Here is a 26294-nt window from a genome sequence, read left to right as displayed (position 1 = left end):
TCTCTGCAGCTTAAGCTGAGCACAGTTTTAATTTGTGGTGTTTCTTTCCTCCTCTTTAAGGAGCACAAGGTCCTACTGACGGGTACGCCTCTGCAAAACACAGTGGAGGAGCTTTTTAGTCTCCTCCACTTCCTGGAGCCGGCACGCTTCCCCTCTGAGAACAACTTCATGCAGGAGTTTGGTGATCTCAAGACAGAGGAGCAGGTGAGCTCACAGATATAGAACAGCATAAATCATATTTTTCTGCGTGTTCCCAAAACCATATCAGAGGTAGTTTTTCCTCCCACAGTCTCTCAGCATGGAGTCCCATAGAATTATTTGTAACAGCAAGAACTCAGCATGTGATACTAGATCTAAAAGCCACAGAAAATGTTTACCCTAATACTTAGAAGTGACACAGTTTCACTACATAATCTTTTGTAAAAGATGTGAACAAACGGAAAAAAATAAAACAGTGCATATGATGGTGCATTTTTTAAACTTGCACCTGTTAGTGCACATGCAGCTGCTTCATTGTGTGACCCATTTGACCCACAGGTGCAAAAGCTTCAGGGCATCCTGAAGCCCATGATGCTGCGTCGTTTGAAAGAAGACGTGGAGAAGAAGCTGGCTCCCAAAGAGGAAACCATCATTGAGGTGGAGCTCACCAACATCCAGAAAAAGTACTATCGCGCCATCCTGGAGAAGAATTTCTCCTTCCTGGCTAAAGGAGCTGGCCAGTCAAATATGCCCAACCTGGTTAACACCATGATGGAATTAAGAAAGTGTTGTAACCACCCCTACCTCATAAAAGGTAAGTTGGTACAGAGTTGCTAAAATTGTCAACATTTCAGGGCGTATAGTTTCTACACTTTGTTTCGAAAGTGTTAAAACTCCCAGAACTTTTCAATGTTTTCTCACATTATAGTAACAAATATTAATATTTTTCATTGAAGACCGACACAAAGTATGACTGAACTGTGAAGTTGAATGAAAAAGATACATATTTTTTTTTTTTCATAAAAACGTTCATGCATTTATAAGTCAACATATTGTAGAACTACCTGAACCTTTTGAATGTCTGACTACTACATTTAGACTCCATTGTTTTCAAATTACCCAAACTTAATCAGATTAGCTGGAGAGTGTCTGACTCTTTCATGTTTTTTGCCTGCAATACTTAATAGGATTAAGGCTAGACTTTGACTGGGCCATTCTAGCACATCGATATGCCTTGAACTACACCTAATAGCTCTGGCTTCTCAGCCTCAATTCCTTTTCCGGCCATTGTCTACTTTTCTTCCAGGATCATTTTTCTTTATCCATCAGATGGATGGATGGATGGATGGAGGCTGTTACTAAAGAACAGGCTCCCATTCCAGCCCAAAAAGTTCAGTTTTTGTCTCATTTGACCAGAGCATCTTCTTTTGCATTTTTTACTACACAGCTTGTGGTTGATTGCAAGTTACTTTCTATTAACTATAGGTAACTCCTTATCACTCTTCCAGCTAATTGCTGCCTGACAGATTCACCGTCTTGAACTGTAGATCTCTGCAGAGTCACAACTGGCCTCACTGGTGCTTCTCAGATTAATGCTCTGCTTTTATTCACTGGCTAGTTTACACAGATGATCATGCCTTTCTCAGCCATGTGTCACACTCCACTTTTGGATGACAAATTAAAAAATGCTCTATGAGATGTTTAGAGCTTTAGTTATGGTTTTACAGTCTAACTACTTTGAACTTCTCCATGTTTGCTCTGACCTATATTCTGTCTTTTTGCTCATAATGCTGTTTGTTCACTAATGTTCTCTAACAAACTTCTGAGGCCTTCACAGAGCAGCTGAATGTATACTGAGATTAAATTGCAAACAGATGGACTCCGTTTACTAATTAGGTGGCTTCTGAAGGCAGTTGCAAACACCGAGTTGGATTCAGTCAAGGGGGCTCAATACTGAACTTTTTTCAATACTGCTTAACTTTTGTAATTTTTATTTGTAAAAATAATAACTGTTTGAATGTCTTTTTATTCAATTCAGCTATTTAGGTAGTGCTAATTCACAACAAACCTTGACTTGAAGCCCTTAACAATTATCTTTTTCCACTTTACCATTATAGATTACTTTGTGTTGGTTTATTTCATGAAATCCTATTTAAATTCTGTAAGGTTTGAGGTTGTAAAGTGAGACAATGTGTCAAGGTCCAAGTATCATGAATACCTCTTGTGTTTTTGCTCAATCTCACACATTTTTTAGTAGTTTTTTTTTTTTTTTTTTTTTTTTGCCCAAAAAGGATTTACACATCCTGTGCCTTACCTGGATTTCAGGGATAAACTGAAATCAGAATTATTAAAAGAAATTCAACTTAAGCATGTTAAATACAGAATTGCTAAAAGATTTGTATCTTTCAACTGTAGGGGCTGAAGAGAAGATCCTGGAGGACTTCAGGGAAGTACACAATCCCACTGCCGCTGACTTTCACCTGCAGGCGATGGTGCAGTCTGCTGGAAAGTTGGTCCTTATTGACAAACTTCTGCCCAAAATGAAAGCAGGAGGACATAAGGTGCTCATCTTCTCCCAAATGGTGCGCTGTCTGGATATCTTGGAAGACTACCTCATTCAGAAAAGGTAACGTCTGTGGAATGTGACAGGGCTGCTCTTCACACTGCTTACCACATTCTTATTGGAGGAAAGAAAATAAGTTATGGAGCAACTTTACCATAGCTGTAAATTTCCACAGATTGGCTGCATGTAGAAAAGAAGAAATGACGTTAGATTTTTGGATCGTTGTCTACGAGTCACAGGAGGGAAGAATGTAAATACAGAGCGATAGATAAACATTGAACACCTCAACTAGAATTATTGTATAAACATTTTACAATTTATTATTCCCGCTTTCATCACCAAACGTTTGTGCATGAAAAGATTTCCTATAGAGCACTGATTTGAAAAAAAATCACCCTTTTCTAAAATTTACAGTCTGCAAATAGGCCTCAGTATTAAAAGTGTTTTATTCCATAAGGCATCAACAGAAGTTGTTGATAATGACTGACAATTATCTGAAAGTTGATTTGTAGAGTTTCAGTATAAGCTTTTAAATCAAAGCATCATAAGCTCTTATCTTGTTTGCCTTAAACTGTGTGGGTGGGTGATGTTCCTGTTATGTGATGTCTGTGGTATAGCTCTGAAGTCTCCTTAAAACCTGAAATGGGTTGATGGGTATAAAATCTAAAACCGTTTAAGAATTTACAATTTATAGCCGAGAGTTTGGGTGTATGACTCTTCCTTTCTGGTTTTCCATTTTCTTGCTTACAGATTTTTTTTTTTTCTCAGCATCTTCCGATTGCTTTTATGTCTCTTCGCCTTCCTTTCTCTCTCTCTTTGCTCTGGCTTCACGCCAGAATGTGGAACAAACCTGAAACGGTTGTAAGCATGTGAGGAGCTGAGCAGCTCTGACCTCGGACAGGGTTCAGTAGCAGGTTACAGATGCCCTCGGGGTTCCACCACATCAGACAAGCTGGAGAGTCTGTGAGGTTTCACCAGAGTGGAAGTAGATTTCTCCAGGGAGGGCAGAGGGTTCTGATGTGGGAGGGGGTGAGAATGGCCACGCTGTGAAAAAGTGCAACCTTTCTTTGAAGACGCACTGTTTGTGATTGTTTCTCCAGTTAGTAACGGTTTAAAATAAAACCAGAGTTTTGGGTATATTCAAAGTCTGTTGATGAAGATCGTAAGAAAAGCATTAATAAAGTTTATATTATGGTTTAATTGTGTTCATCCTGGCTGTAGGTACTTGTATGAGCGCATCGATGGACGCGTTCGTGGAAACCTGCGACAGGCTGCCATTGACGCTTCAGTAAGCCCGACTCGGACCGCTTTGTTTTCCTTCTGTGTACGAGAGCTGGAGGCCTAGGCATCAACCTCACCGCAGCAGATACCTGCATCATCTTTGACTCTGACTGGAACCCTCAAAACGACCTGCAGGTAAAAAAAAGTCATGTCATTTACTAATGAATATTATACTAAGAACAGATGCCAAACAAATTAAAAGCACAGTTTAGCATTTCTTTGCCTTTACATGTTTACCTGTTTCTTTTGCCCTCTAGGCTCAGGCTCGCTGTCATCGAATCGGTCAGAACAAGGCGGTGAAAGTGTACCGTCTTATCACCAGGAACTCGTATGAGCGAGAAATGTTCGACCGCGCCAGCCTGAAGCTGGGACTGGACAAAGCAGTGCTGCAGAGCATGAGTGGCCGTGACAACAGTCTTGGAGGAGGCACAGGAGGAGGGGTGAGACAATGAGTTGTCTCAATTATAAAACACTTAAACCATGCTTATTTTACTGTTATAAAAGCCATCTTTGATTTGTTTTATGGGATTTTCTATGCACAATTGTGAAGGAGAGTTATTTTAAAATTTTCAGTATTTGCCACAGCTTTGGAATAGAAGCTTTGCTTTGACTGGGCCATTTTGCCACATGGCTATGTATTTATTGAAACAGTTCTACTGAAGTTCAAGGTGTATGTTTATGGTTATTGTGCTGCTGGAAGGTGAACCTTTTCTATCTCTAAGTGTTTCCTTATATCATTTTCCTGTATTTAGCTCCACACTGACCAACATTGGCTTTGGCTCTGGTGAAAGAAAAGTATCTGCACTGTAATGTTTCACTGTAAAGGTGGTGTGTTAAGGGTGATGCGTAGTGTTAGTTTTCCTTCTCCATATGTGATTTTGCATGTAGGCTAATCTGTCTAAATCACCCGTTCCAGTTGTTTGCCACGTCTCCTACCTTGATGTGATAATCTTTCAAGCAAACTCTGCTAACCCTGGGTTCTCTTCAAGGAACTCTTTCATAAAGGCCACATTTATTGAATCCATAATTACTAGTTGTCCTGTCAACAGAATTTTCCCACTTGAGCAGTGGATCCCTGCTGTGTCTCCAGGGTTACCACAGACCTCTTGGCTGCCACTCTGATTGATGCCATCGATGTCATTTTAGTTGCAATGTGTTGGTAGGTTTGCAGATGTGCCATTCTCAATCTATTTCTGGAGAATGGGTTGGACAGAACTTTGTGATATGTCCAAGGTTTAGGATACTGTTGTATAACTTAAACCTACTTAAAACTGTAGGTTATTTGTGAAGGCAATATGTTTCACTGGAATTTATTTTGGGGCGTCAAAGTAAAGTGGACAAATGTCTTTGTACACAGCACTTTTCAGAATTTTTTCTTATTTGTAAAAAAATTTAAAAACCTTCAACAATTTTTCTCCCACTTCACAATTATGTGCTACTGTGGTGTTGTGCCACTTATAATCCTATTAAAGAACATTGAGGTTTGTGGTTGTAGCATGACAAATGTGGAGAAGCTTAAGTGGTGCATACTTCTGCAAGACGCTGCATTTTATTCATTATCAAAAAAATATACATTTATTTTCTTGTTGGAAATATTAGTAACATTGGGTGTATCTGGATTCTGCTTGGCTCAAATCTGATTATCACATAAGGAAAGAAGTTTTTGCCCAAAAAAAAATCTGTTTTCCTATCGTCGTTTTCTGCAAATAATTAATGGATGAAAGTGAAATAGGTTAAGTATTTCATACATTAATACATTTTCAATATTTTACAATGTAATGTTTCTTAATACTTAAATAGATCAGAAAATATGGAAACAATATGTCAACTTAGGCAGAAAAAGTAAAGCATGAGGGTCACTGCTGAAATTTTCTCACTGTGTAACTGATCCTATTAGCTTAATCTGTTTACGAGGAAGTATGTCAGCAGTGTGTGTAGAGTGTAGGTGGATGTTGAGCTGCAGTTTGAGTCCCTTTGAGAATTAAATGAACTATATGGAGGTTGAGTTGTTTTTCTACATCTGGTCGGCTCAGCATATTTGCATACCAAACAGCAGCTGGGGTTACATCAGGGGCTGCAGATTTCTAAACAATCCAACATGTGTGCACTTGGTTTGTGTTTTGATTCTCTTGGTGACACTAAGTTTCAGTGTCTTGTAGTAAATGATAAAATTCATATGTGAATTTATTTACAATAACTGAGCGTTCTTTCTTTAGACTGCACAGCAGCAATTGTCCAAGAAAGAGATTGAGGATCTGTTGCGACGTGGCGCTTATGGAGCCATCATGGATGAGGAAGACGAAGGGGCCAAATTCTGTGAGGAGGATATTGACCAGATCCTCCAGCGTAGGACGAAGACCATCACAATTGAGTCTGAGGGACGAGGATCCACTTTTGCCAAGGTAAACGATACTAAGGAGAAAAGTGTTTCAGTACGAATGACAAATATCGTACTCACTCCCAATTCTTGTATGATTTGACAGATTTTCATTCTGAATCAGCAAGAAATCTGAAAATGTGTTCAAATTAACTTTGCTTGTGCTTTCAGGCCAGCTTTGTAGCATCTGGAAACCGCACAGACATCTCTCTGGATGACCCCAATTTCTGGGACAAGTGGGCCAAGAAAGCTGACATTGATATGGATATGGTCAATGGCAGAGTAAGTGCCGCACTACAGTGGATGCAGCTTTAAAAAAGATGAGCCTTTACTTGGACAGTGTTGAATAAACCTAGAATGTGAATTTTCTGAAAACACATTGTTCTCTCCACCACAGAACAGCTTAGTGATCGACACTCCCCGTGTAAGAAAGCAGACGAGACCTTTCAGTGCCACCAAAGATGAGTTGGCAGAGCTGTCAGAGGGTGAAAGTGACAGCGATGAGACCAAGCCGAAGCTCAGAAGAAACGAGCGCCTCAACAATTACGGTCGCACGGAGTGCTTCAGAGTGGAGAAGAATTTGCTTGTATATGGGTGAGTTCAACACAAGTGTTTGATTAGGTTATTTGATATTCAGTGACATTTCTGTTGATTTCTGTTGCTCTGATGGCTACAAAAACACGGTGAGCTGATGTCTTTGGACAGGAGATAACATGACTCCCAAAATCATCACTGGAAATTTCACACTGGATATTAAGAACCTTGGTCACTCTCTCTCTAAACTCTGGAACCTTGATTTCTAAACAAAATTCAAGAGTTTCTTTTACCTGAAAATAAGTGCGATGACAAAGATGTTTGGCGGCTCTGGTCCAAGTTTTCACCTGAACCAAACTTTATCAATTTTTCTTTGTTACAGTTTGACTTTCCCCTTTTGTGTGTGCCTTCTTTTCTACCAGTTTTACCTTTCACTTAATTTTCCATTAAAATGCCCAGATGAAACACTCTGTAAAGGGAATATAGCATTTTTTTTAAAGTCAGCAGTTCTGACAGGTTTTTGTTGACTGCAAGCCACATTCAGTAAAATTAACAGAAATAAACACTGTAAAAACTGTATTACTCTGTCTGTAATAAATTTAACAAGCTCTACTTCTATTATTTAGTTATTGCAATAAATAATATTTTCTATTACATTTTTTACATGAATTGAAATTCCCACCAGAGCAGTTTGACTTCAGAAAAATTTTCATTTTCTAAATGTTTTTCTGGCTTTTTATTTTTCCAGATGGGGTCGATGGAAAGACATCCTCAACCACGGTCGCTTTAAGAAGCAGCTGACTGAATGGGACGTGGAGTCCATCTGCAGAGCCCTTCTAGCTTACTGCCTGGTCCATTATCGGGGCGATGACAAAATAAAGAGCTTCATGTGGGACCTCATAGCGCCGACTGAAGACGGGCGAACCAAGGAGCTGCAGAATCACCTCGGTGAGTGTTTTCCGTTTAATTTTATGAACTGATCTTATCTGAAAACTAAACCTTCTACCTCTCATTGGAGCACAAAATGATTTCTCCTTTTTCTCCCTCTAGGCTTGTCTGCCCCAGTACCTAGGGGCAGAAAAGGCAAGAAGATGAAGACCCAAACTAGTTCTTTTGACATCCACAAAGCTGAGTGGCTCCGGAAACACAACCCTGAGCACATGCTGCAGGACGACGGCTACAAGAAGCATCTGAAACATCATTGCAACAAGTAGGTGTTCCGCTCTGTTGCAAGCTTTTATAAATATTTTACACACAACTTTGTAGATATTTGAATACTTTATCTAACGAAGTGTAGTCTGACACATTTGATTCTTTGTAATTGGCGTAGAGTGGATAAGCCTTTATCTTCATCAATAAGAGTTTTGATGTTTTGTAGCAGACAACTCATTTTGACCGTCTATTGCTGGGTAATTTTTCTCTCTTCTGGGTGAGAAAGTGTTTGTTCTTCATGTTTAAGCCTTTAAGTCATTATAGTAACTAGCAGGTGGTGATTATTCTCTCCTAACTGCAATTGTCTCCATTTATTTCTAATAGAATGGAGGCTAAGTGAATAAAAATACAATTTGCATGTGGCTCAGATTTTAACGTGGCACTGCCAAGCCACAGTAATTAGGAAGCACTCCAACTTCTGTTGCAGCTGACAGCTCACTGATTGATTAACAAACGTGGATAGCATCAAAAATAGCTGCCTTAATAGAATCTTATTAAACTTCAGACCAGTTAATGGCCATCATAGATCTTTCTTATTTTAAGCCGAAGGTGAGAAGTTGGTTTTTATTGAAACGTTTGTTTGACATATAAAAGCTGAATAAAGTGTTGCTTCTCTTTGGGATGGATTCATTCATTCAGTGAGCTTTGGGTGCAGAGTTCTGCAGCTTCCATAGAAAGTTCTCCATTGTGTCTTTGTCCAGTAGTGCTGAATCTCGTGATTGTGTGATGTGTGACATGCCGGGCAGTTGGGGACACGCGCTCTGCAGAGTTTGCTGACTTGTGCATTCTCAGTCGGAGGACCTGGAATGTGACTGGTGGTTTGGGGGTGAAGGGTTCGTTGGTATCCTCAGCAGGGCTGCAAGTTTACAGAAGCACATGACTCCTGTGTAGCAAAAAAAAAAAAAAATATATATATATATATATATATATATATATATAATGTATTTCTTTCTGATCATTTAAAATAAATGTACATCAAGATCATACCTGGAATAAGAAGGCAGATATTTTACTGTACTTTTTCAAAATCAGATTCCTAAATTGACCAAAAAAAGGCAGAAAACTCTTTAATTTTTTTTTTTTTTTATGTTGGACGTTAAAACATCTGAGCATGAAGGATTTCATACATGCCTGTTTTGTTAGATGTGCTTGTCTTATTTGTTTTGGAAAGGCTGCTTACAGCTGTGTAGAGTTCCTCTGTAGCCTCTCAGGATGAACTGTGTCTCCCAGACGCCACCCACTAACAAAGGCTTGAGAGAGACTTGATAAAGGGCTACACTGACAGGCTGAGGAAGAGGCAGCTGGTCCTGGGCGGCTCCAGTCAACACCGAAAGGGGGAGGGAGCCATTCAGTTCAGCTCTGAACTAACAGAGATAGCTCTCCATAGTGGATGCCAGCAACGTTTGCAGAGAAACACTGTTGGACCTTGGACCCTGGCAAACTTGAGTGTATTTTATTGAGATTTTATGCGACTGACGAGCACTTGATTGACGTAGAAAGAAATTTTTTTATGGGAATGATTTACTATATATATATATATATTACAAATAAAAGCCTTAAAAAAGTTGAAACTCATCCTTCTTTGCAGTGATATCCCGTTATAAATTATTCACATTCAATTACTGTTAGAGGTCACTTAGGTAGTTTTATTTCAGTACAAATGCAGCTTCTCTCTGAAGAACTCAGAAGTTAGTAATGCATAGTTTCCACTAAGCAATACAGAGTGTTTTGGTGAGGTTCGCTGTGCTGTTTCATTTTTTCCATCACCAGCGGGACTTTACCTGAGTAGGTGGGAAAGTCCCAAAATGTGAAAAAAACTTCAAGACCGTCAAAGCAGACTTGGACTATAAAATGGTATCCAAGCTTTGTACATTTCATAGTCGTGTTGTTAACTCCGTCACCTGAAAATGATACAGAGTGGGTAATCAAAGTCTAAATGAGAAATTCAGCTAAGAGGCCCATAGTTACTCTGGAGGAGCTGCAGACATCCACAGCTTAGATGGAGAATCAGTCAACAGGAAAACTATTTGTTGTATTCTCCTACAAATCTGGCCTTTTTGGGTGTGGTTATTGTTAATAAAAACAGTTTAAAGATCATCACTGCCATGTTTGAGACATAGTAAAATGTGCAAGAATGGGCTCTCGCCCAATAACACCAAAATAAAGATTTTCTGAGCTACATGTAAAATGCTGTGTGTGAAGGCGAATTAACACTTCGCTTGACCCTGTACACACCATTCCCATAGTGAAGCATGGTGGTGGCATCACCATGCTGTGGGGATTATTTTCTAGATCATGGACAAGGAAGGTGTTTTGATTCGATGGTAGGGTGGATGGAGCTCAATAAAAGGTAACAGTGGGACGAGACCTAAAGACGCGGCAAAGAGGTTGAGACCAAGGTCACACATGAGAAGCAAATCCAATTAAGAAATGTGACGAGGTTTGAAAAATGGTTCAGCTTGAGCTGTTTTTATTTGCAAAATTACTTTAATCTGACTGAGATATCTTCCAAAATTTTAATCTTGAATTTCTACAGATATATGAAGTCGGCATTGCAGAAATAGCTAGTGGGAGGGATACTCTTCTCTGAAGCAGACCACTGCCTACGCCTTCCCTCTCTTCACTTGTTCTCACTAACTCAGCTCTGTGATTATCTCTCTTGTTGACTTAGAGGTTTACCAGAGGGTTGGCTTCAACCCTGCCATGCCACCTCGACCAAATAAGGAGGAGTCTAGTTTTTCTTCATGGCTTTACTGTGTGGCAAAACAAAGTTTACACTGTTTATGGGCCGTAATATTCACCCTAATAAGTGCAACAGGATCAGAAACAAAAGTTTAAAATGTTCTTGTGAATACTGATTTGTATTTCTGCTTTCTGTTGTCTAGAAACTATTCAAAAATGTTCTTTACATACAAGATGTCACTTGTTTTTTTAATCTTCTTTACATATATACGCGCCAACAAAATTTAAGTGCTTGCACCTAAGTACTAAATTTTACAATTTATGAAATCTCAACATCACATTTTCCCAAAAGCGATTTTAAAGGCATCAAGATGGACTTTAAAATCGTTTTTAAGTGGTCATATTGTTTTCTGCATCTGGAAAAAACACCCTCTCATATCATGCCAGTTTTATAATGTAGATTGGCACTCCATAGTTCCCACCACTTCAGCGCGTCTCCACTCCAAGCTGACGTCTGTGATGTGCGATCATGCATTATAGAGCTAATGTCTCCCCTGTGAGTCACGCTGTCTCTGGCTTGTCAGCCTTAACTTCCCAGCCTTCCTCTCCACAAGACAGCTGCAGAGAGATGCTGCTGTTTTACGATGTTGTCTCAACTGTTTCACCAAATTAATGTTGCTTAGACATTTAAATTTTACCTGATCAGATAGGAGAGTAATGTATGGCAGTTTCATAAAACAACAGGGAGAAATTCAAATGTATTTTTGATTTGAATGTGTGAGTACAGCAGTAAAATTGTTGGACTGTGACTGTACAGTACAAGCTTCGGATTACAGCTCGATTGTCACACATTTCGCTCATTTGCATTGTATTTAGCAGGTGTCAGTGTGTGTGAGTGGGTGTGTAGGATCTGCTTTCTCAGCGTTTTGTGGGTGGACGGGGCTTTGTTGTGACCAGCCGGGTTTTCTCTATGCAGGGTGCTGCTCCGGGTCAGAATGCTCTACTACCTGAAACAAGAGGTGATAGGAAGTCAGGCCCAGAAGGTGCTAGACGGCGGGGACTCCAGGTGAGCTCATCTTCAGCATATTCATATGTCCAGCTCAGATGCCTCCACTCAAATAAATTATCTCTCACTGAACTTTGTGTGGGACTTTTAAAACTAATTTAGATACAAAAGAAGCAGAAACTGTCCTAAATCGCAGCGCTTCTAGTTAACTTCAGACACAAAGCTGCAGTTTAAGAGGTCAGATGGACTGTTTAGATTTCATACATTTACAAAGATAACAGTAAATCTGCCTTAAGCTGTGTGCATTTGCATCTAAGATCAACTGGTTGAAGGTAGAAACGTTTATAAAATTCTTTGTAGTGGATGCACAGCACCCCCTGCTGGTGAAATTAGTTTGGATGTGTTCAACATTGCTATGACTTTTTGAAACCATAGTTGACTGTAAAAAGTAGGAGTCAAAGCTTATTTTGTGTTGTGGATTAATCATGACTCTCTGCAATGGGTTAGTCTTTTCATCAGCAACAAATTGAGGCAACATGACAAGAACAACTTTTAAGTTCCGAACAAAAAAAGCAGCACTTAAAAAAAAAAATTTGCATCTCAACAAAATTGTATATAAAAAGTTAAACCACCACAGATTCAATAGGTAAACATTTTAACCAATTTTTTTTTAAACTCCAATTCATATCAAAAAATTAGACAATTAAATATGGCTTGACAGTTGTTTTCAGACAAAAGGAAAACGTCCAAATAAAGGGTGACAACTGATTTTTCAGAGAATGTTGTGTTCAAGTATATTAATGGAAAGTTGTGTGGAAGATAAAAGTTGAGTTGAGAAACTTGCTTAGGCAGTGATTTCCATAGGAAAGATTTTCTTTAGGTGAATGAAAATTTAGCATTTTGTTTTGTAATTAAACAAAATGCGTCTAGAGGAAGAGCGACGAGACGCAGAATCCAATCTGCATAAAGTCCGGTGTGAAGTTTTATAGTCACCGATGATCTGCTAGTGTCGGTTTATTGTTTCCCCCCACTTGTTGCTTAGTGTGTGATAGTTTAGAAGATATTCAAATGTATTAAAATGGAATAGTTTGTGTTTGTTTCTCGATGTGGACAGTTTTCCAACATCATCCTCTCCTTCTATCACACAGTGAGGTAAAGATCTGGGTGCCAGATCCGGACCACTCGGAGCTGCCAGCCCTATGGTGGGATGCAGTCGCCGATAAATGTCTGCTGCTGGGTGTCTTTAAGCATGGTGAGAAACTGAATAGAATTCAACAAGAAATACTGTTTGTGAAAATAAAAATCCTCTAATTTATTGATCAAAGTTTTGCAAGAATTAGCGTTGTAGGACTCTAACTCATCTACATACGTAAAATAAAGTTGCTTTATTAGCAAAACTTGATTTCTTTGATACCAGTGGGAAATCAGACAGCTTGTGTGCATTTCCTTATCGCAATCCACATGTTTCCATTCATCACCTAAATTTGGTGTGTGTTTGTCTTTCTGCACGCTTCCAGGGTATGAGAAGTACAACACTATTCGCGCAGACCCAACTCTGTGTTTCTTAGACCGCGTCGGGCGACCGGATGAGAAGGCCATCGCTGCAGAGCAGAGAGGCAATGACTTCATGGATGGGTGAGTAGACACACCGCACCAACATGTGCTCTGCTTGTACCCTAATTATTGAAAACTCTATAATCTGCAACAATAATCTGAATGCAGGGATGTGGATGATCCAGAGTACAAGCCTGCTCCAGCTCTTCTGAAAGACGACATGGAGGTAAGTCCACAAATTCAAAGGTCGTGTCAACTGTAACATTTCTACTAATTAGAAAGATTAAGAAAACTTTATGTCCTAATTTTTGACAATTTTGTGATTATTTGTCATCCCTGCATTCTCACTAAAATGTGAGCTTTTAGCAGTTATGGTATCAGAACCCCATTACATTTGACTTGAAAGTAATAGTTGTCATTATTACTCCAGCTATTCACACTGTGGTGTGTAATTTCAAATTAGAAAGTGGGAATTGTGTCAAGAAACTTCCATAAAGATTTAAAAATTAGCTTTCACTGTATTTCTAAGATGCACATTTTAGAAAAATGCTATTTTTGATGAAAACAGCATTCAATAATATTTTCTGACATTGAGAAATTATTCAATGTCATAGTCATGTGTCTCATGACAAGGCCAGGAGGATTTAAGAAGAGGCTGAGGTTGGATTCTGTTTAGAAATGACCACCACTTCTAAGATTAAACCCACAAGCAAGTGTGACCTACACTGCCACCTTCTGGCTTCACTGCACAGCCTAGTTTATTCACTCTAAGCAGCTAATATCTTTAATTTTTTCAACATTTTTCAAATATAGACATTTTTTTTTAACCCTAACCCTTTTCTATAGCATGTATTTATGATCGTTTTAGACATGGAGTGAAGCAGTACTAAATTTAGCAGTAATTTTCAACTGGATATTTGTTCTACTATTGAGTAACACTGGGAGTTTAACAAGTTGGTATCAGCTGGTTAATTAGCTCGGCTATCTGCTCTGGTAGAGCCAGCACTTGAATCCCAAGTAGACATCCTGTCTGTTGATTGCCAGCTGTTGTTTTAAATATTTTAAGCACTTGTTTGTCTTGTAAGCCAGTGAAACTTTACAACATTCATAAATGCATCAACATATGTTTTAGAGAAAAAATATATCTTGATCCATGTTGAGGCCATTTGCTTTGAAGCCTAAATTTGGATAATCAAATCTCTTCATTTTCTGTTGGTTTCAAATTTTATTTGAGTTTTTATTTATTTATTGTTTTTCTTCAAAGTTAGCAGTTCCTGACGAGTGCAATTGTTGTTGTATTGTATCACTTCAGATGTGTGGTCATAATATGTTTACTTCTTTTAAAGTCAGTTGTGTCTAAAATGAGTTTGTCATCCCGCAGGATGACGCCTCTTCCCCTGGAGACTTAGTCGTCTCTGATAATGCTGGAGGTGGGTATTAAATCTTTTCAATCCTGAGTGGAATTATCACGATTTATTAAAAGCAAAACCTTCCTACAAATCTCAAAGTTTGAAGGCGCAAAACAACCTACCTCTATTTTAATGGCTAAAAATAGGATTCTGTCTCTATAATTTTTGTTGCTACAACCAGACGCGCCTCCAGTGACGGAAGGCCAGACTTCCTACTGGCCCTCCCCCTCAGTGTTGACAGCCAGACTGAGACGACTGATCACGGCGTCTCAGCGCTACACCAAGAGCCGGCAGATCCTACACATCCACCAGACTCAGTCCCAGTCTCAACCCCAGCAGGCCATGATGCTCTCTGCCCCCATCTGCCCGCTGCCCCCCACACTCAAAGACACACTCAACCCCAAGATGGCTGCAAAGATTGAACGCCAGCAGAGGTCAGGAAGCAAATGAAATGCATGAAAAATGAAATATTTACAAAAACAGAAATCTAGGACTTGTGTTATGCATGAGGATCCTCATCTGATTATTTATCTAAATGCCTTTATTGCAGGTGGACAAGGCGAGAAGAGGCAGATTTTTATCGGGTTGTGTCCACGTTTGGTGTCGTTTTTGACCCGAACCTCGCGCAATTTGACTGGACCAAGTTCAGGGCCATGGCCCGGCTGCACAAGAAAACGGACGAGAGCCTGCAGAAATACCTCTGCGCCTTCACTGCTATGTGTAGACGAGTGTGTCGCCTGCCACCTAAAGATGGAGGTCAGAGTCTTACTTGCATAAAAACATGCATGACTTGTTTTGATTTAGCCTTCTGATGATTGCATGATCAAATTAAGTAACGAAAACTGGGAATTATCTTAATCTATAATGACAAGCTGTTTATGTTTCTGATGTTGCTTTAAATTTTACACAAGTTTATTTTTCTATTGTTTCTTTTCTTTGAAAACTATTCTAGTTTCTAGCATGAACTGCCTCATCATAAGTAATAAATTCATAATATCAAGCTTTAATTTCTTATTGAGATAATTAAGGAACTAAACACTTTAAATAGGGGAAATGCTCTAACTGAAAAACCTCTTAGTGAGAAAAAGTATCTTGTCAGAAAAGAAACAAAGCATTAATACTTTTAATTCTGTTTAAGTTTACTTAGATTTCAGTTTTTGCCGTTTATTATTTTTACAAACTTGAAGAAGACCAGCAGAGACATGTGCTGCGCTCCTAGTCTGTATGAGATTGTTTAGGAGAGAAGTCTGTGGTAAAGAAGCTGCACTGCCAGTTCAGAGGCAGCCTGGTGATGAGGTTAATCGTTAGCCGAAAGGCAAACAGTGCGATGCTTGAACTCTATCCACAAACAAGCCTTTGGGTTTTACCTTTAGAGCAAAAACGTCATTTCCTCTTTTGTTCCAGATTCTGCGGTGGATCCATCCCTGACCATCCAGCCAATCACAGAAGAGCGAGCCTCTCGTACCCTGTACAGAGTAGAGCTGCTTCGCCAGGTCAGGGAACAAGTCCTCAGACACCCACTACTGTTTGAACGTCTGTCCCTGTGCCTGGTGAGCTCCGACTTACCCGTGTGGTGGGAGGCTGGAACTCACGACCGCGACCTGCTGATCGGCGCCGCAAAGCACGGCGTCAGTCGGACGGATTACCACATTCTGAGAGACCCCGATCTGTGCTTCATGGCAGCCCAACGCAACTACAGCCAGATGAAAGCCGCACAGCAGCAGCAGCAACGCACAACAACCCCGCTCCTGCTCCCTCAGTACCAGGCTGCCGGACCGTTACCGACGGGCTCCCCGCTGCCTCTGCCCACCCAGAGAGACCCGGATCCCTGTGGGATTGTGCCTAAAGTGGAAGCAGCCTCAGAGGAAGAGGAGACTAAAGAAAGACAGGGGGAGAGCTGGAGCCCCCCGCAGCCTCCAGCGACTCCGACAGGCCTGGAGGAGAAGCCTGTTTCTGTGGTGAAGGACAGCGAGAGGCAGATGGTGGCGGCGCGCACCAAGCCGCTCACACCCAACTCCACAGAAAGGAAACCCAAGAAGGCGAGCAAAAGGGGCCGCAGGGAGGCCCGGCGAGGCTCTGAGTCAGACTCGGACGGTTCCTCCTCTAGCTCTTCGTCACGATCTTCTTCATCCTCATCTTCATCTTCTTCCTCCTCCTCACATTCCGGGTCCAGCTCTTCCTCCTCATCCTCGTCTTGCTCCTCTGGCTCTTCGTCATCATCGTCATCCTCCTCCTCCTCTTCTGATGACAGTGAAAGTGAGGGAGAGGAAGCAAAGAAGAAAGGTGAGTAACACCAATTTTAAGGAAATAGTTCTTCCTTCTTCTCAATTCAGTTTCTGTTATTATTTGTTTTGTGTTTTTTTACTTCCATTAGGATTTCTACTCCTTCTAAAAACAGCCAAGCACTGTTTTTTGGGAATAATTTAAGGTTTTTTGGTGTCTGGAAAATAAACCATTTCAAAAACCTCCAGATTGTTCAAATTTGACAGGCACTTTAACTCCAGTAAGGCCCGTTATCTAGTCGAGCGTGTTTGTCAGCTCATTTATCCTGTACAGTGGCTGCTGGAAACGATAAATGTTTTGTTGATTTACCATTCAGAAATCACACAACATTCCTGTTGGTTGTGCTGGAGGCTGTACTTCTGCTTTTCAAAGATGTACGTTTTGCATCTGTTTGCAGCCATTTTCACCTGCAAGTGAATTTAAAGTAACAAGAGACCCTGAAACAGTTTATTCTGAAAAGAGCTCAGAACAGGCAGAACTGACCAGATGAAAATCCTGAATTCTAAAAATAATTTTGTGCAAGAAATTGAATGTACATGTTTTGTAAAGCCCATAAACCTGTTCCAACCTGTTCAGCTTTATAAAGTGTTAAAGTGTGAGTTTGTTTTTCTTCACAGTGCCTGTAACAACAAGTGTTAAGGGTTTCGATGAGGACAGCGTGGCCTCCCTGAGCACCACACAGGACGAAATGCAAGACTCGCATGTGTCTGAGAATGGAGTCACAAACAACTCCTCCCATCCTTTCCAGGGTGGAGGCTACATGTTGGCTGCATCGTACTGGCCCAAGGTAAATAACTCTTGTTTTCTTTCCAGTCTACAGTTATCTACAGATTAAGGTTTGCATTTGAGTTAATACTTAAAACTCTGGTCATTTGCAGAGCTATTCAAGCATGGATGCTATTGCTGGGCGAAAAATCGATTTGATTGATTTATCAAAATCTTTGGTTTTTGAAAGAATTAAAATAAGGAATGGAGAGCATCTAATGAAGTTTTACAGATACTAATTAATAGAAATACCTAATCTTTTAACATCAGCATGAAATTATCAGTAGCAGAACTTTGAAATGATCATTCAAACAATTGTCTATTTTGAAGAAAGATCTACATGAGCTGAGCTGCTCACATCAGAGCCTGGTAACTAAGCATTTCCCCCCATTAAAACAACTTTTTTCTTGTAATTTTTAGATGTTTTTTCAAGTCAAATTGTCAAAATATTATTATTACATTCTTGTAATTAAACAGAAATTCATCTTGAATAGAAGTGATACTAGAAATAAGATGATTTTTGAAAGTATTTGCTTTCATTTGTGATTGCTTTTTTGAAAAGAAAGCAAGTAAAAAGAAAAATTGATTCAAATTTGAGATTTTATTTTTACGCCACATTGCCCATGTTGAATGAATATATTTTCAGATATTAGAGTTTCTAACTTTACTAAATGCTGTCTCCCATTGCAGAGTTATTCCATTTTGATACTAATCTCTCATATTGCCAAACATAACTGCTTGGGTTGAGGTGCCTAGGGGTTAGTTGTTTTTTTTTTTTTTTATTATTATTATTATTCATTTTTTATTTTGATTTGACTAGGACCGTGTGATAATCAACCGTCTGGATAGCATCTGCCAGGCCGTGCTCAAGGGCAAGTGGCCTGGCCATCGTCGGGTCTACGAGCCCGGCAGCACGGTCGCCTCCTTCTACACCACCAAACTGCTGGACAACGCCAACAGCCTGTGCGAGGACCCCTCTGCCTCTCCACAGGGGTCAAAGGTGACCAAGCATGTTGCAGAAAACAAGGAGTTCTCAGTAAAGCTCAATGATGTATGTTTGATTTCTCAATTCCTCGCTCCGTCCCCCTCCCTCCGCTTCAGCCCTAACTGTAGGACCCCTGCCTCTTCTCTGCCATGACTGCTGTTAGCTGCCGCACTCAGCATGTCTCTTTGCTCTCCATCGGCCTGCTTTCCTTTGAGGATGATTAGCGGTTTGCACTGCCTGGCAGGAGGAGAGATTAATTTAATAACAGCCTTCCCCTCTTTTCCCACACACTCTATTTGAATTGGGCTCTCAGGCTGTGATTACACGAACACAAATCATTCAGTCATGAGCGTATGATAAGCTTCTGTTTGAAGCCTCTCTGCTTTGAAGGAGTCTTGCCTGTAATCTAACTGGAATGGGAACTTCTGCCGTTGGTGGTTTTGTCTAATATGCTTGTTGGCAACATGGCTATAACCTAAGGAGGAATCATATTTGCTTGTACTTCTTTTTTTGATGCCGCTTTTTGATAAAGAATCCAAAAAACTGTGGTTTTTCATTTCATAGCTGCTTTTTACCTTTAAATTGGGACATTATATGCTGAGAACAGCTCTCTCAATGGCATGGCTTTTAAGCACAGTCCAGACTACAAATAGACCTCACCCACTGCCCTGCTCAGCACGATCCACTGTGTGTTCATGTGTCCCAGCACTACTAACAAACAACAACCTGAACAGTGTTTTCTGTAATTGTTTGTTAATTGTATCTTTAAATTTTGATAGATTAGATTTGAAACTTTTAAAAGCTAAGGCAAGAGGAACAAAATGGAATATAATTTGTTTTTGGTTGAATAAATGAAATAACATTATAAACGAGAACATCCTAATGTGATCTCTGATGAATTAAAGGTCATAGATGAACCTTCTTGGTATTTAATTTTCATTTTTATTTTACGCGTTTGCCTTTCCTCGAGTCTCTCATGATCCTGTCTGTGTGTGTGTAGCAGGAAGGAGGTCTGAAGCTGACCTTCCAGAAGCAGGGCTTGCCTATAAAGAGACCCTTAGAGTCCGAGGAGGGCCCCCAGGCCCAGCAACAGTATCTGGCCCGGCTTCATGAGCTGCAGAGCGCTTCGGACACAGGCCTGGCAGACATGACCAAGCCTCAAAGCTCTTTCCAGACTGGTATGATGTTTTTTGGTACAATGTTTAAGTTTGAGGATAAGCTGGATATGTTCAGTGTTTGTGTTCTTCGTCTGCCACTAGATGGCAGCATGTATGAAACCTTCATAGCACCAAAATCATGCTTTTGCTGTGCATGTCTTCCTGTCAGCAAATTGCTGTACTTAATTATATTAGTAGAAAGTTTGGTGGAAGGATAAAACACCAAACTTAAATTGTAGTTTTGTAATTTATAATAAAACTGAGGCAAAACTTTTGAAGTATCTGAAAATGCCAATTTACTTTCTTTCTATATACACGATGTCAAACATGGTGCCTTTCCTTCAGTTACTCCAGGTGTTAGTGGTCAGATGAGGTTGAACGGCGTAATGGACGGCCAGCCAGTGGTTAAGAAGCGACGGGGGAGAAGGAAGAATGTAGAAGGAATGGAGCTGCTCTTCATGAACAGGAATAAATTATCTGCTACTCCTGACTCGGTAAAATTGCTTAATCTCTCTCTCGTTAATATTCTGCAAATTGAACTTAAAAAAATCCTGCAAAGCACACTGCATGAGGTAAACTTTAAATAAAATCAGTATCATGTTCATATGTCTGTAAAGGTGGCTCCAGGATGGGGTGGAATCGGCCAGGTGGGCATCACAGGAGCTGCTGCACAAATGAACTCTAGTCAGATCCCTGCAGACACAGACACCAGGATCCCCGTTATCAACCTGAAGGACGGCACCCGACTAGCAGGCGACGATGCTCCCATGAGGAAAGACCTGGACCAGTGGCTTAGGGAACACCCAGGCTTTGTTGCAGATACAGGAGCTTTTATCCCGGTTAGTACTAATTATTTTTATTATTTTCATCCCGTTCTGGGGAACTTGTCCATGTTGGATCGTACAGTTTACGAAAACATTCCCAACAAGTCTGTTGTTTTGTTTCCAGGAAGTTAATAAGATGCAGATGCAGTTCCATTTCCAAGATGGCCGACCCAAGCAGAAGCGGCACCGCTGCAGGAACCCCAACAAGATCGACGTCAACAGTCTAACGGGCGAGGAAAGAGTCCAGATCATAAACAGGAGAAATGCTCGGAAGGTGAGTTTGTCTGTTTCTTATTTAATTTTTTATTTAAAGTCTGCCCAATTTTCAGTTTTTTACAAATAAAACTGTAAAAGGTTAATAACTATATTATTGTCTTCTATTTAGCTTCATCTATTGATCCATTAATTGAGCAACCAGCTAACAAGCTCACCCCACAGCATGATGCTTCACTGTCCAGTGTTCTACTGGGCAGCTAAATGCATATCAATCACTTTGCATATTTTTAATTGCAAAAATTCTAAATATGAGTAGTTTTTCTGTGTGTAAATATCTGTTCTGGCTGTTGTGTGCACTGGTTCACATGGCTTGTTTTGTCTTGTGTAGATCGGTGGCGCTTTTGCTCCTCCTCTGAAGGATCTGTGCCGGTTCCTTCAGGAAAATCCAGAGTATGGGGTCCCACCTGAATGGGCTGACGTGGTTAAACAGTCGGTAAGTCATTGTAGTTTTCTCACAATTTGCAATAATAAATCAGGCATTCATTAGTGTTTTCAATTGTTTTATTGAAACAACATGCTAAACATTTTCTAATTTTTCTAATTTTAAGTCATGCTTTCGCATGACTTAAAATTAGAAAATGTATGTTGAAATTTAAATGGGGCATGCCAAAGTGTGCCCATCGTTTGGAACCCAGCATTCTGATATTAAAAATTAGCATCAATGCCACACTAAGCTACAATGTACTCGATAGCATGTGAAGAGTCACAAGTATGTTGAGTAATATGGGTTTTTTATTCCGTTCAGTATTTTAAAATTGATGAAAATTTGCCAAAATGCTAATGTTAGCCTAAATGCTGCCAAAGGCATGCGGGGAATGACGAGCATGTTGTCTTACAATGACTTCCTCCATACAGGGTGCTAAACATGCTTAATACATTTTAATAAATAGCTAAAAAGCTTAATTTAGGGAAAGGGTCCTGCCTGTTAATGTTTGTACTAAAGTTAATGCACTGCCTTCTTGTTTTAACTTTGCTAAAGTAAAAATCAGATGTTAATTTTGTGGCATTTGGTTACCAGAAAACACGCTCATCTCTTAGCAACAGATTAACAACAAATATTATTATTGTTCAAAAAACACAAGATTTCCTCTGCTCTTTTGAAATGCTACTTATCTTATGATAAGAATTGTGCAACTGGTGAATCTTGCACGAAAGTGAGAATGTTTTTTCTCTTTGATCATTGACGGTAAATATATTATAAAACAGACATTCAAAATCTGATTTCTACTTTGTGGCTGTTTGTTATCAGAAAACCCCCCAACAAAAACGCTCATCTCTTAATACCAAATTAATAACAAGTAATGTTATTGTTTATAAAACTAAAATTATTTTGAAATACTGCTTCTCGCAGACGCAACAAATTTAGAGTTGGTAAGTTTTACAAAAGTAAAACTCTCTGTAGTTCTCTACCTCTCTTCAATTTCTATGGTAATTAATCCTCTCTGAAAACTGTCGTGTGAGTGAAACACAAAGGGGCAGACTAAAAAAATGTCTCCTTTTTGAGTGTGACTGACAGAAAACAGTGTCAGATATTATTAGTTAGAATTTGTTTTGATTTGAATTTGACTCGTTTTTAGCTTTGCACTTCACCAAGAAAAGTAACGATGCCCCTAACGGATCGTGCCTTACATGTTAAAATGTATATTGTGCAGTATGAGCTGCATTAACGGTGAAAGGAAGCGCTAGTTATCTTAAGGTGTAGGATAATAGGTGCCTCTCACGGTTGTAAGAAACTGAGCCTGTTTAATTTTCCTTCTAAGCCTGTGTATCTGTTCAACTAGGGTTATCTCCCGGAGAGCATGTTTGACCGGATTCTGACTGGACCCATCGTTCCTGAGGAGGTGAGCCGACGAGGACGCCGACCGAAGAATCCCCTGGCCAAGGCAGCGGTGGCTGCAGCGGCACCCAGCTCTGCACCCTCCGCCCTGGGTTTAAATTCCCTGCTGGCTAACGGTCTCCTCTCTGGCATGGACCTCGGCAGCCTGCAGGCCTTCCAGCAAAACCTCCAAAGTTTACAGTCCCTGCAGCTCACTGCAGGCCTCATGGGACTGCCGCCAGATGCCAGCAACCTGGCCGCGAGCAATCTCGCCGCCATGTTTCCCATGATGCTTTCTGGTATGGCCGGATTGCCAAACCTGCTCGGCATGAGCGGCATGGTTGGAAAGCCTACTCAGGACACTGCGGGAGGTTCTGAAGAGAAGACGAAGGGAACTGACAGCAGCGGAACATGCGAGCCGCCTAATACCCCCTCTAACACTTCGGAAACCAAAGGAGAAAGGACAGAGGACGTAAACACGACTCCTTCCTCCACTTCCAGTTCTGCTTCCTCTGCCACTGTCACACCAAGTGCTTCAGCTGCCTCTGCAGCCACCAGTCACCCACTCTCTCTTAACCCCTTGTTACTCTCCAGTATGCTTTACCCAGGGATGCTTCTCACTCCAGGCCTTAACCTTCCTGTGTCTGCCACACAGCCGCAGAGCTCAAACAGTGACCCTTCAACCCTTGCATCTGCTGCTGCTCCTCTTCTGTCTGCTCCCGCAGCCTCCCAGTCCTCCCTGACTGAAATGGAGCAGCCGTCAGGAAAAGAGGAAGAGGAGGAGGAAGAGGCGCCTGAGGAGGCTTTGGACGACGAGGAAGAGGATGACGAGGAATCTGCAGAACCGAGAGAAAACAGCGGCCCTGAAGGTTCAGCAAAAGCCGAGTCATCTTCGTCGGAGTCCGGGAGCTCTTCCTCATCCTCTGATGATTCGGACTCCAGTGACGAGGACTGAACCTATGAACAGAAAATGAAAAATTTATTTATGTATTGCCTAGAAATGTAGACATTTATTCACATATATATGGATTTTCCAGCACTTATGTTGCGATTTCTTTACTTGTAAATACAAGAACTAACTACGTTGTGTAAAAAAAGACTGTAAAAACCTTTAAAAAAACTGACTTAAAGGAGCCAGAAAAAAATGTCCATGTCTATTCACAAGGTACAGTCCTGTATTGAGACATTTTGCATGTCAGACTTTGGTAGACTTTCTGAACTCTGTGAACTTGTACCACCCGATTATGTACAATTGCAACAGAAGAAAAGGCATTATTGTAATTATGTCAGGATTAATTTTATTAAAAAAAAAAAAAATGAAACTACATCAACTTGCTCGTTGAGCAGTACTATTAATATATTTTGATTGTTTGGGGAGGGGAGGGTTGACACTTTTCAAACACTTTGGTTTCACTTGTAAAATAGCCAGTACATTTGCAGGTTTGTTGACACTTTGGCTTTGCAGATGGATGTTGGATAATGTCAGCAATAACCTGGGCAGCTAATGAATGTCACTGAAGCTGTAGATTCTCTCATCTGCCATGTTTCCACCCCCAGTTCACAACTCATTCATCCCATCCCTTCCCTTCTTTTTTCTTATTCAGGGTAGAGACAGGATTACATATTGAGTGGGAAATGTGGAATGTTAACAATCAGAAATAATTTGACAATAGAACATTTATTTGCCTACTCCCTAGGAAAGACACATTTTACTTTGCAGTTCCTTAAGTAAGGCGCGAATATTCACTTGTGTAATTGATAGTTGACATGATCAGCTATTGACAGAAATTCAGTTTCTACTGTGTGCCAAAAAACTGCCCTCAGATGTCCTGAAAGTGTTGTGGATATTATTCCTTAGATCCCATTGTATTTGACTGCCTCTTTACCTCAGCTTTGCGAAAAGAGTTGACTTCACTGTGCAGATGTACATATGCATGTCTGTCTGTTTCTCCTGGACTGTGCGTGGATGTGTGTCAGAAGCCAAGTTTCCCCATCTCCTTTGTGACTATGTTATGTCGTTTCTCCCTCCACGGCCCCGTAACTCCTGCTTCCAGAACTTTTCCAGTCTGAATGTTTTTGTGTTTTTGGAGCTTCACTAGTTTTGACTTGTGAACACCCGCATTACAAGTGTTCTTTTATCTTCAAACATGCCTCTTCAGGACTCTGAAGGAAGTCTAATGTGTTGCATGACAGCCTGTGGTGTTAAAAATACAAGTGCCACAAGCACAACATGGATCAATCCTGTTTAAGACTGTATTGATTGTTCATGATAGCTGAGTATTAAAGTCAGCATTGGGTGGGTTTGCTTCAGGAAGGGCTTGATCATTTCAATTTGCTTTGCTGGGAGTCTGCAGCTTTGTCTCATTTTATCATTCACAAATCTGTTTTGCTGACAAACTGAGCTTCAGCTAGATGTAGAAGTGCCCTTATCCTGCACCTCATCCTCTCCTAGAGCTGCTCACTCACCATGCTTGTGTGTTTCCTTCAGCTTTCCCCGCGCACATTCATTTTAGAGCTGTAACCGGGTTACACATAAACACTGGACTACACTCGAGCCGAAGTACCTTTTTGTAATCTTCTCTGGCACAACAGTGCTTGCTCTAGGACTGCTGTTACACCGTTGACTGTTAGATATTTCCGAGGAGAAGGGCCCCCTGGATAAACTGTTGAATTCCTAAGTATCTGTAGCACCTCTCTTTCTCTTTCTCCAGTGGGCTTAATGATAATAATAAGTAAAAAAAAATTTGCGAGGTCTGAACACAAAGACTGAAGACACCTCTGTTTTCTAATGTTGCTTTAAAGTGGTTTTCTTGTATGCCTGCTCTATATAGACCTCATCATGGTTTGCTTTCAATGCAACTTGCATTTTTTAATGATTACTAACAGTATGGTATTTTTCTATGTCTGAGCAAAACATACCACTGTCATTTTGTATATCTACACCTCTGCTCTGTTTTAACTGGTAGTGCCCTTATGCAAACACCCAGCCACTGCTCCGTCTGCTGTAAGCCACTGATCGAATGATTATTTGTCGCCCCTCAGCGACGCCTCAGTGAATTGATTTGTGTGCTAGGGCTTGAAACAACAGAAGTGGGAACGCAAAAGGACTCGAATTGGAAATGTTTGAGTTCATAATGTGGCTTGACGCAAGTAAACAGAGACCAATATGCAAGGGGAGTGACAAAACACTACTGCTGTAAAAGGAGGACACAATGAGCAAACGTGGGTTTTGTATTTTTGGTTCAAGCTTGATAAGACCGTAAAATGTCACCTTGGTCAGTTTGTCTTTATTTTTCTCATTGGAAAGTTGTAATTCTTGCAAGATGTGGTCTGTGTAGTCAAAATAATTATTGTAGTGCAGGAAAATGCGTCTTAAAGTAATTTGTAATTTATTGGATTACTTTCTATGAAGTTCTATAGAGGAAATTGAGGTTTAATTATTTTTATTAAACATATTCTTCTGACTATTCATCCCATGTGCCTGTGCTTTTTGCTTTGCCTGATGGCTTTTTATTAATGAGTTCAGTTCTTACAGGAACTTATGGATTTCCAATTGTCTGTTTTCTTCTTCCAATGTCTCTTGAAGTAATT

The 26294-nt window shown here is 40.4% G+C and overlaps 1 protein-coding gene across 1 annotated transcript in view; it reads left to right on the top strand.

Moving 5' to 3' along the window:
- chd9 (chromodomain helicase DNA binding protein 9) overlaps window positions 1-26174 on the top strand; it is an 84688-nt gene extending 58514 nt beyond the window's left edge. Inside the window, 27 exon segments of the mRNA XM_055037131.1 lie at window positions 61-204; window positions 538-793; window positions 2395-2605; window positions 3764-3822; window positions 3825-3958; window positions 4081-4263; window positions 6040-6225; window positions 6372-6482; window positions 6598-6794; window positions 7483-7682; window positions 7785-7944; window positions 11605-11694; window positions 12783-12886; window positions 13152-13269; window positions 13357-13414; window positions 14570-14618; window positions 14779-15031; window positions 15148-15353; window positions 16002-16880; window positions 17498-17667; window positions 18466-18696; window positions 19631-19808; window positions 20133-20281; window positions 20405-20626; window positions 20736-20885; window positions 21216-21320; window positions 22669-26174. Of these exon segments, the coding sequence (XP_054893106.1) occupies window positions 61-204; window positions 538-793; window positions 2395-2605; window positions 3764-3822; window positions 3825-3958; window positions 4081-4263; window positions 6040-6225; window positions 6372-6482; window positions 6598-6794; window positions 7483-7682; window positions 7785-7944; window positions 11605-11694; window positions 12783-12886; window positions 13152-13269; window positions 13357-13414; window positions 14570-14618; window positions 14779-15031; window positions 15148-15353; window positions 16002-16880; window positions 17498-17667; window positions 18466-18696; window positions 19631-19808; window positions 20133-20281; window positions 20405-20626; window positions 20736-20885; window positions 21216-21320; window positions 22669-23658 (5793 nt within the window). The 3' untranslated portion in view covers window positions 23659-26174.
- Window positions 26175-26294: the final 120 nt, after the last annotated feature.

The sequence above is a fragment of the Poeciliopsis prolifica genome, unplaced genomic scaffold (assembly GCF_027474105.1).
Source record: "Poeciliopsis prolifica strain line A6 unplaced genomic scaffold, Auburn_PproV2 SCAFFOLD011, whole genome shotgun sequence".
In the NCBI taxonomy this organism is placed as follows: domain Eukaryota; kingdom Metazoa; phylum Chordata; class Actinopteri; order Cyprinodontiformes; family Poeciliidae; genus Poeciliopsis; species Poeciliopsis prolifica.
Note: the sequence above shows the minus strand (reverse complement) of the source record. Positions and strands in the feature narration are given on the sequence as shown.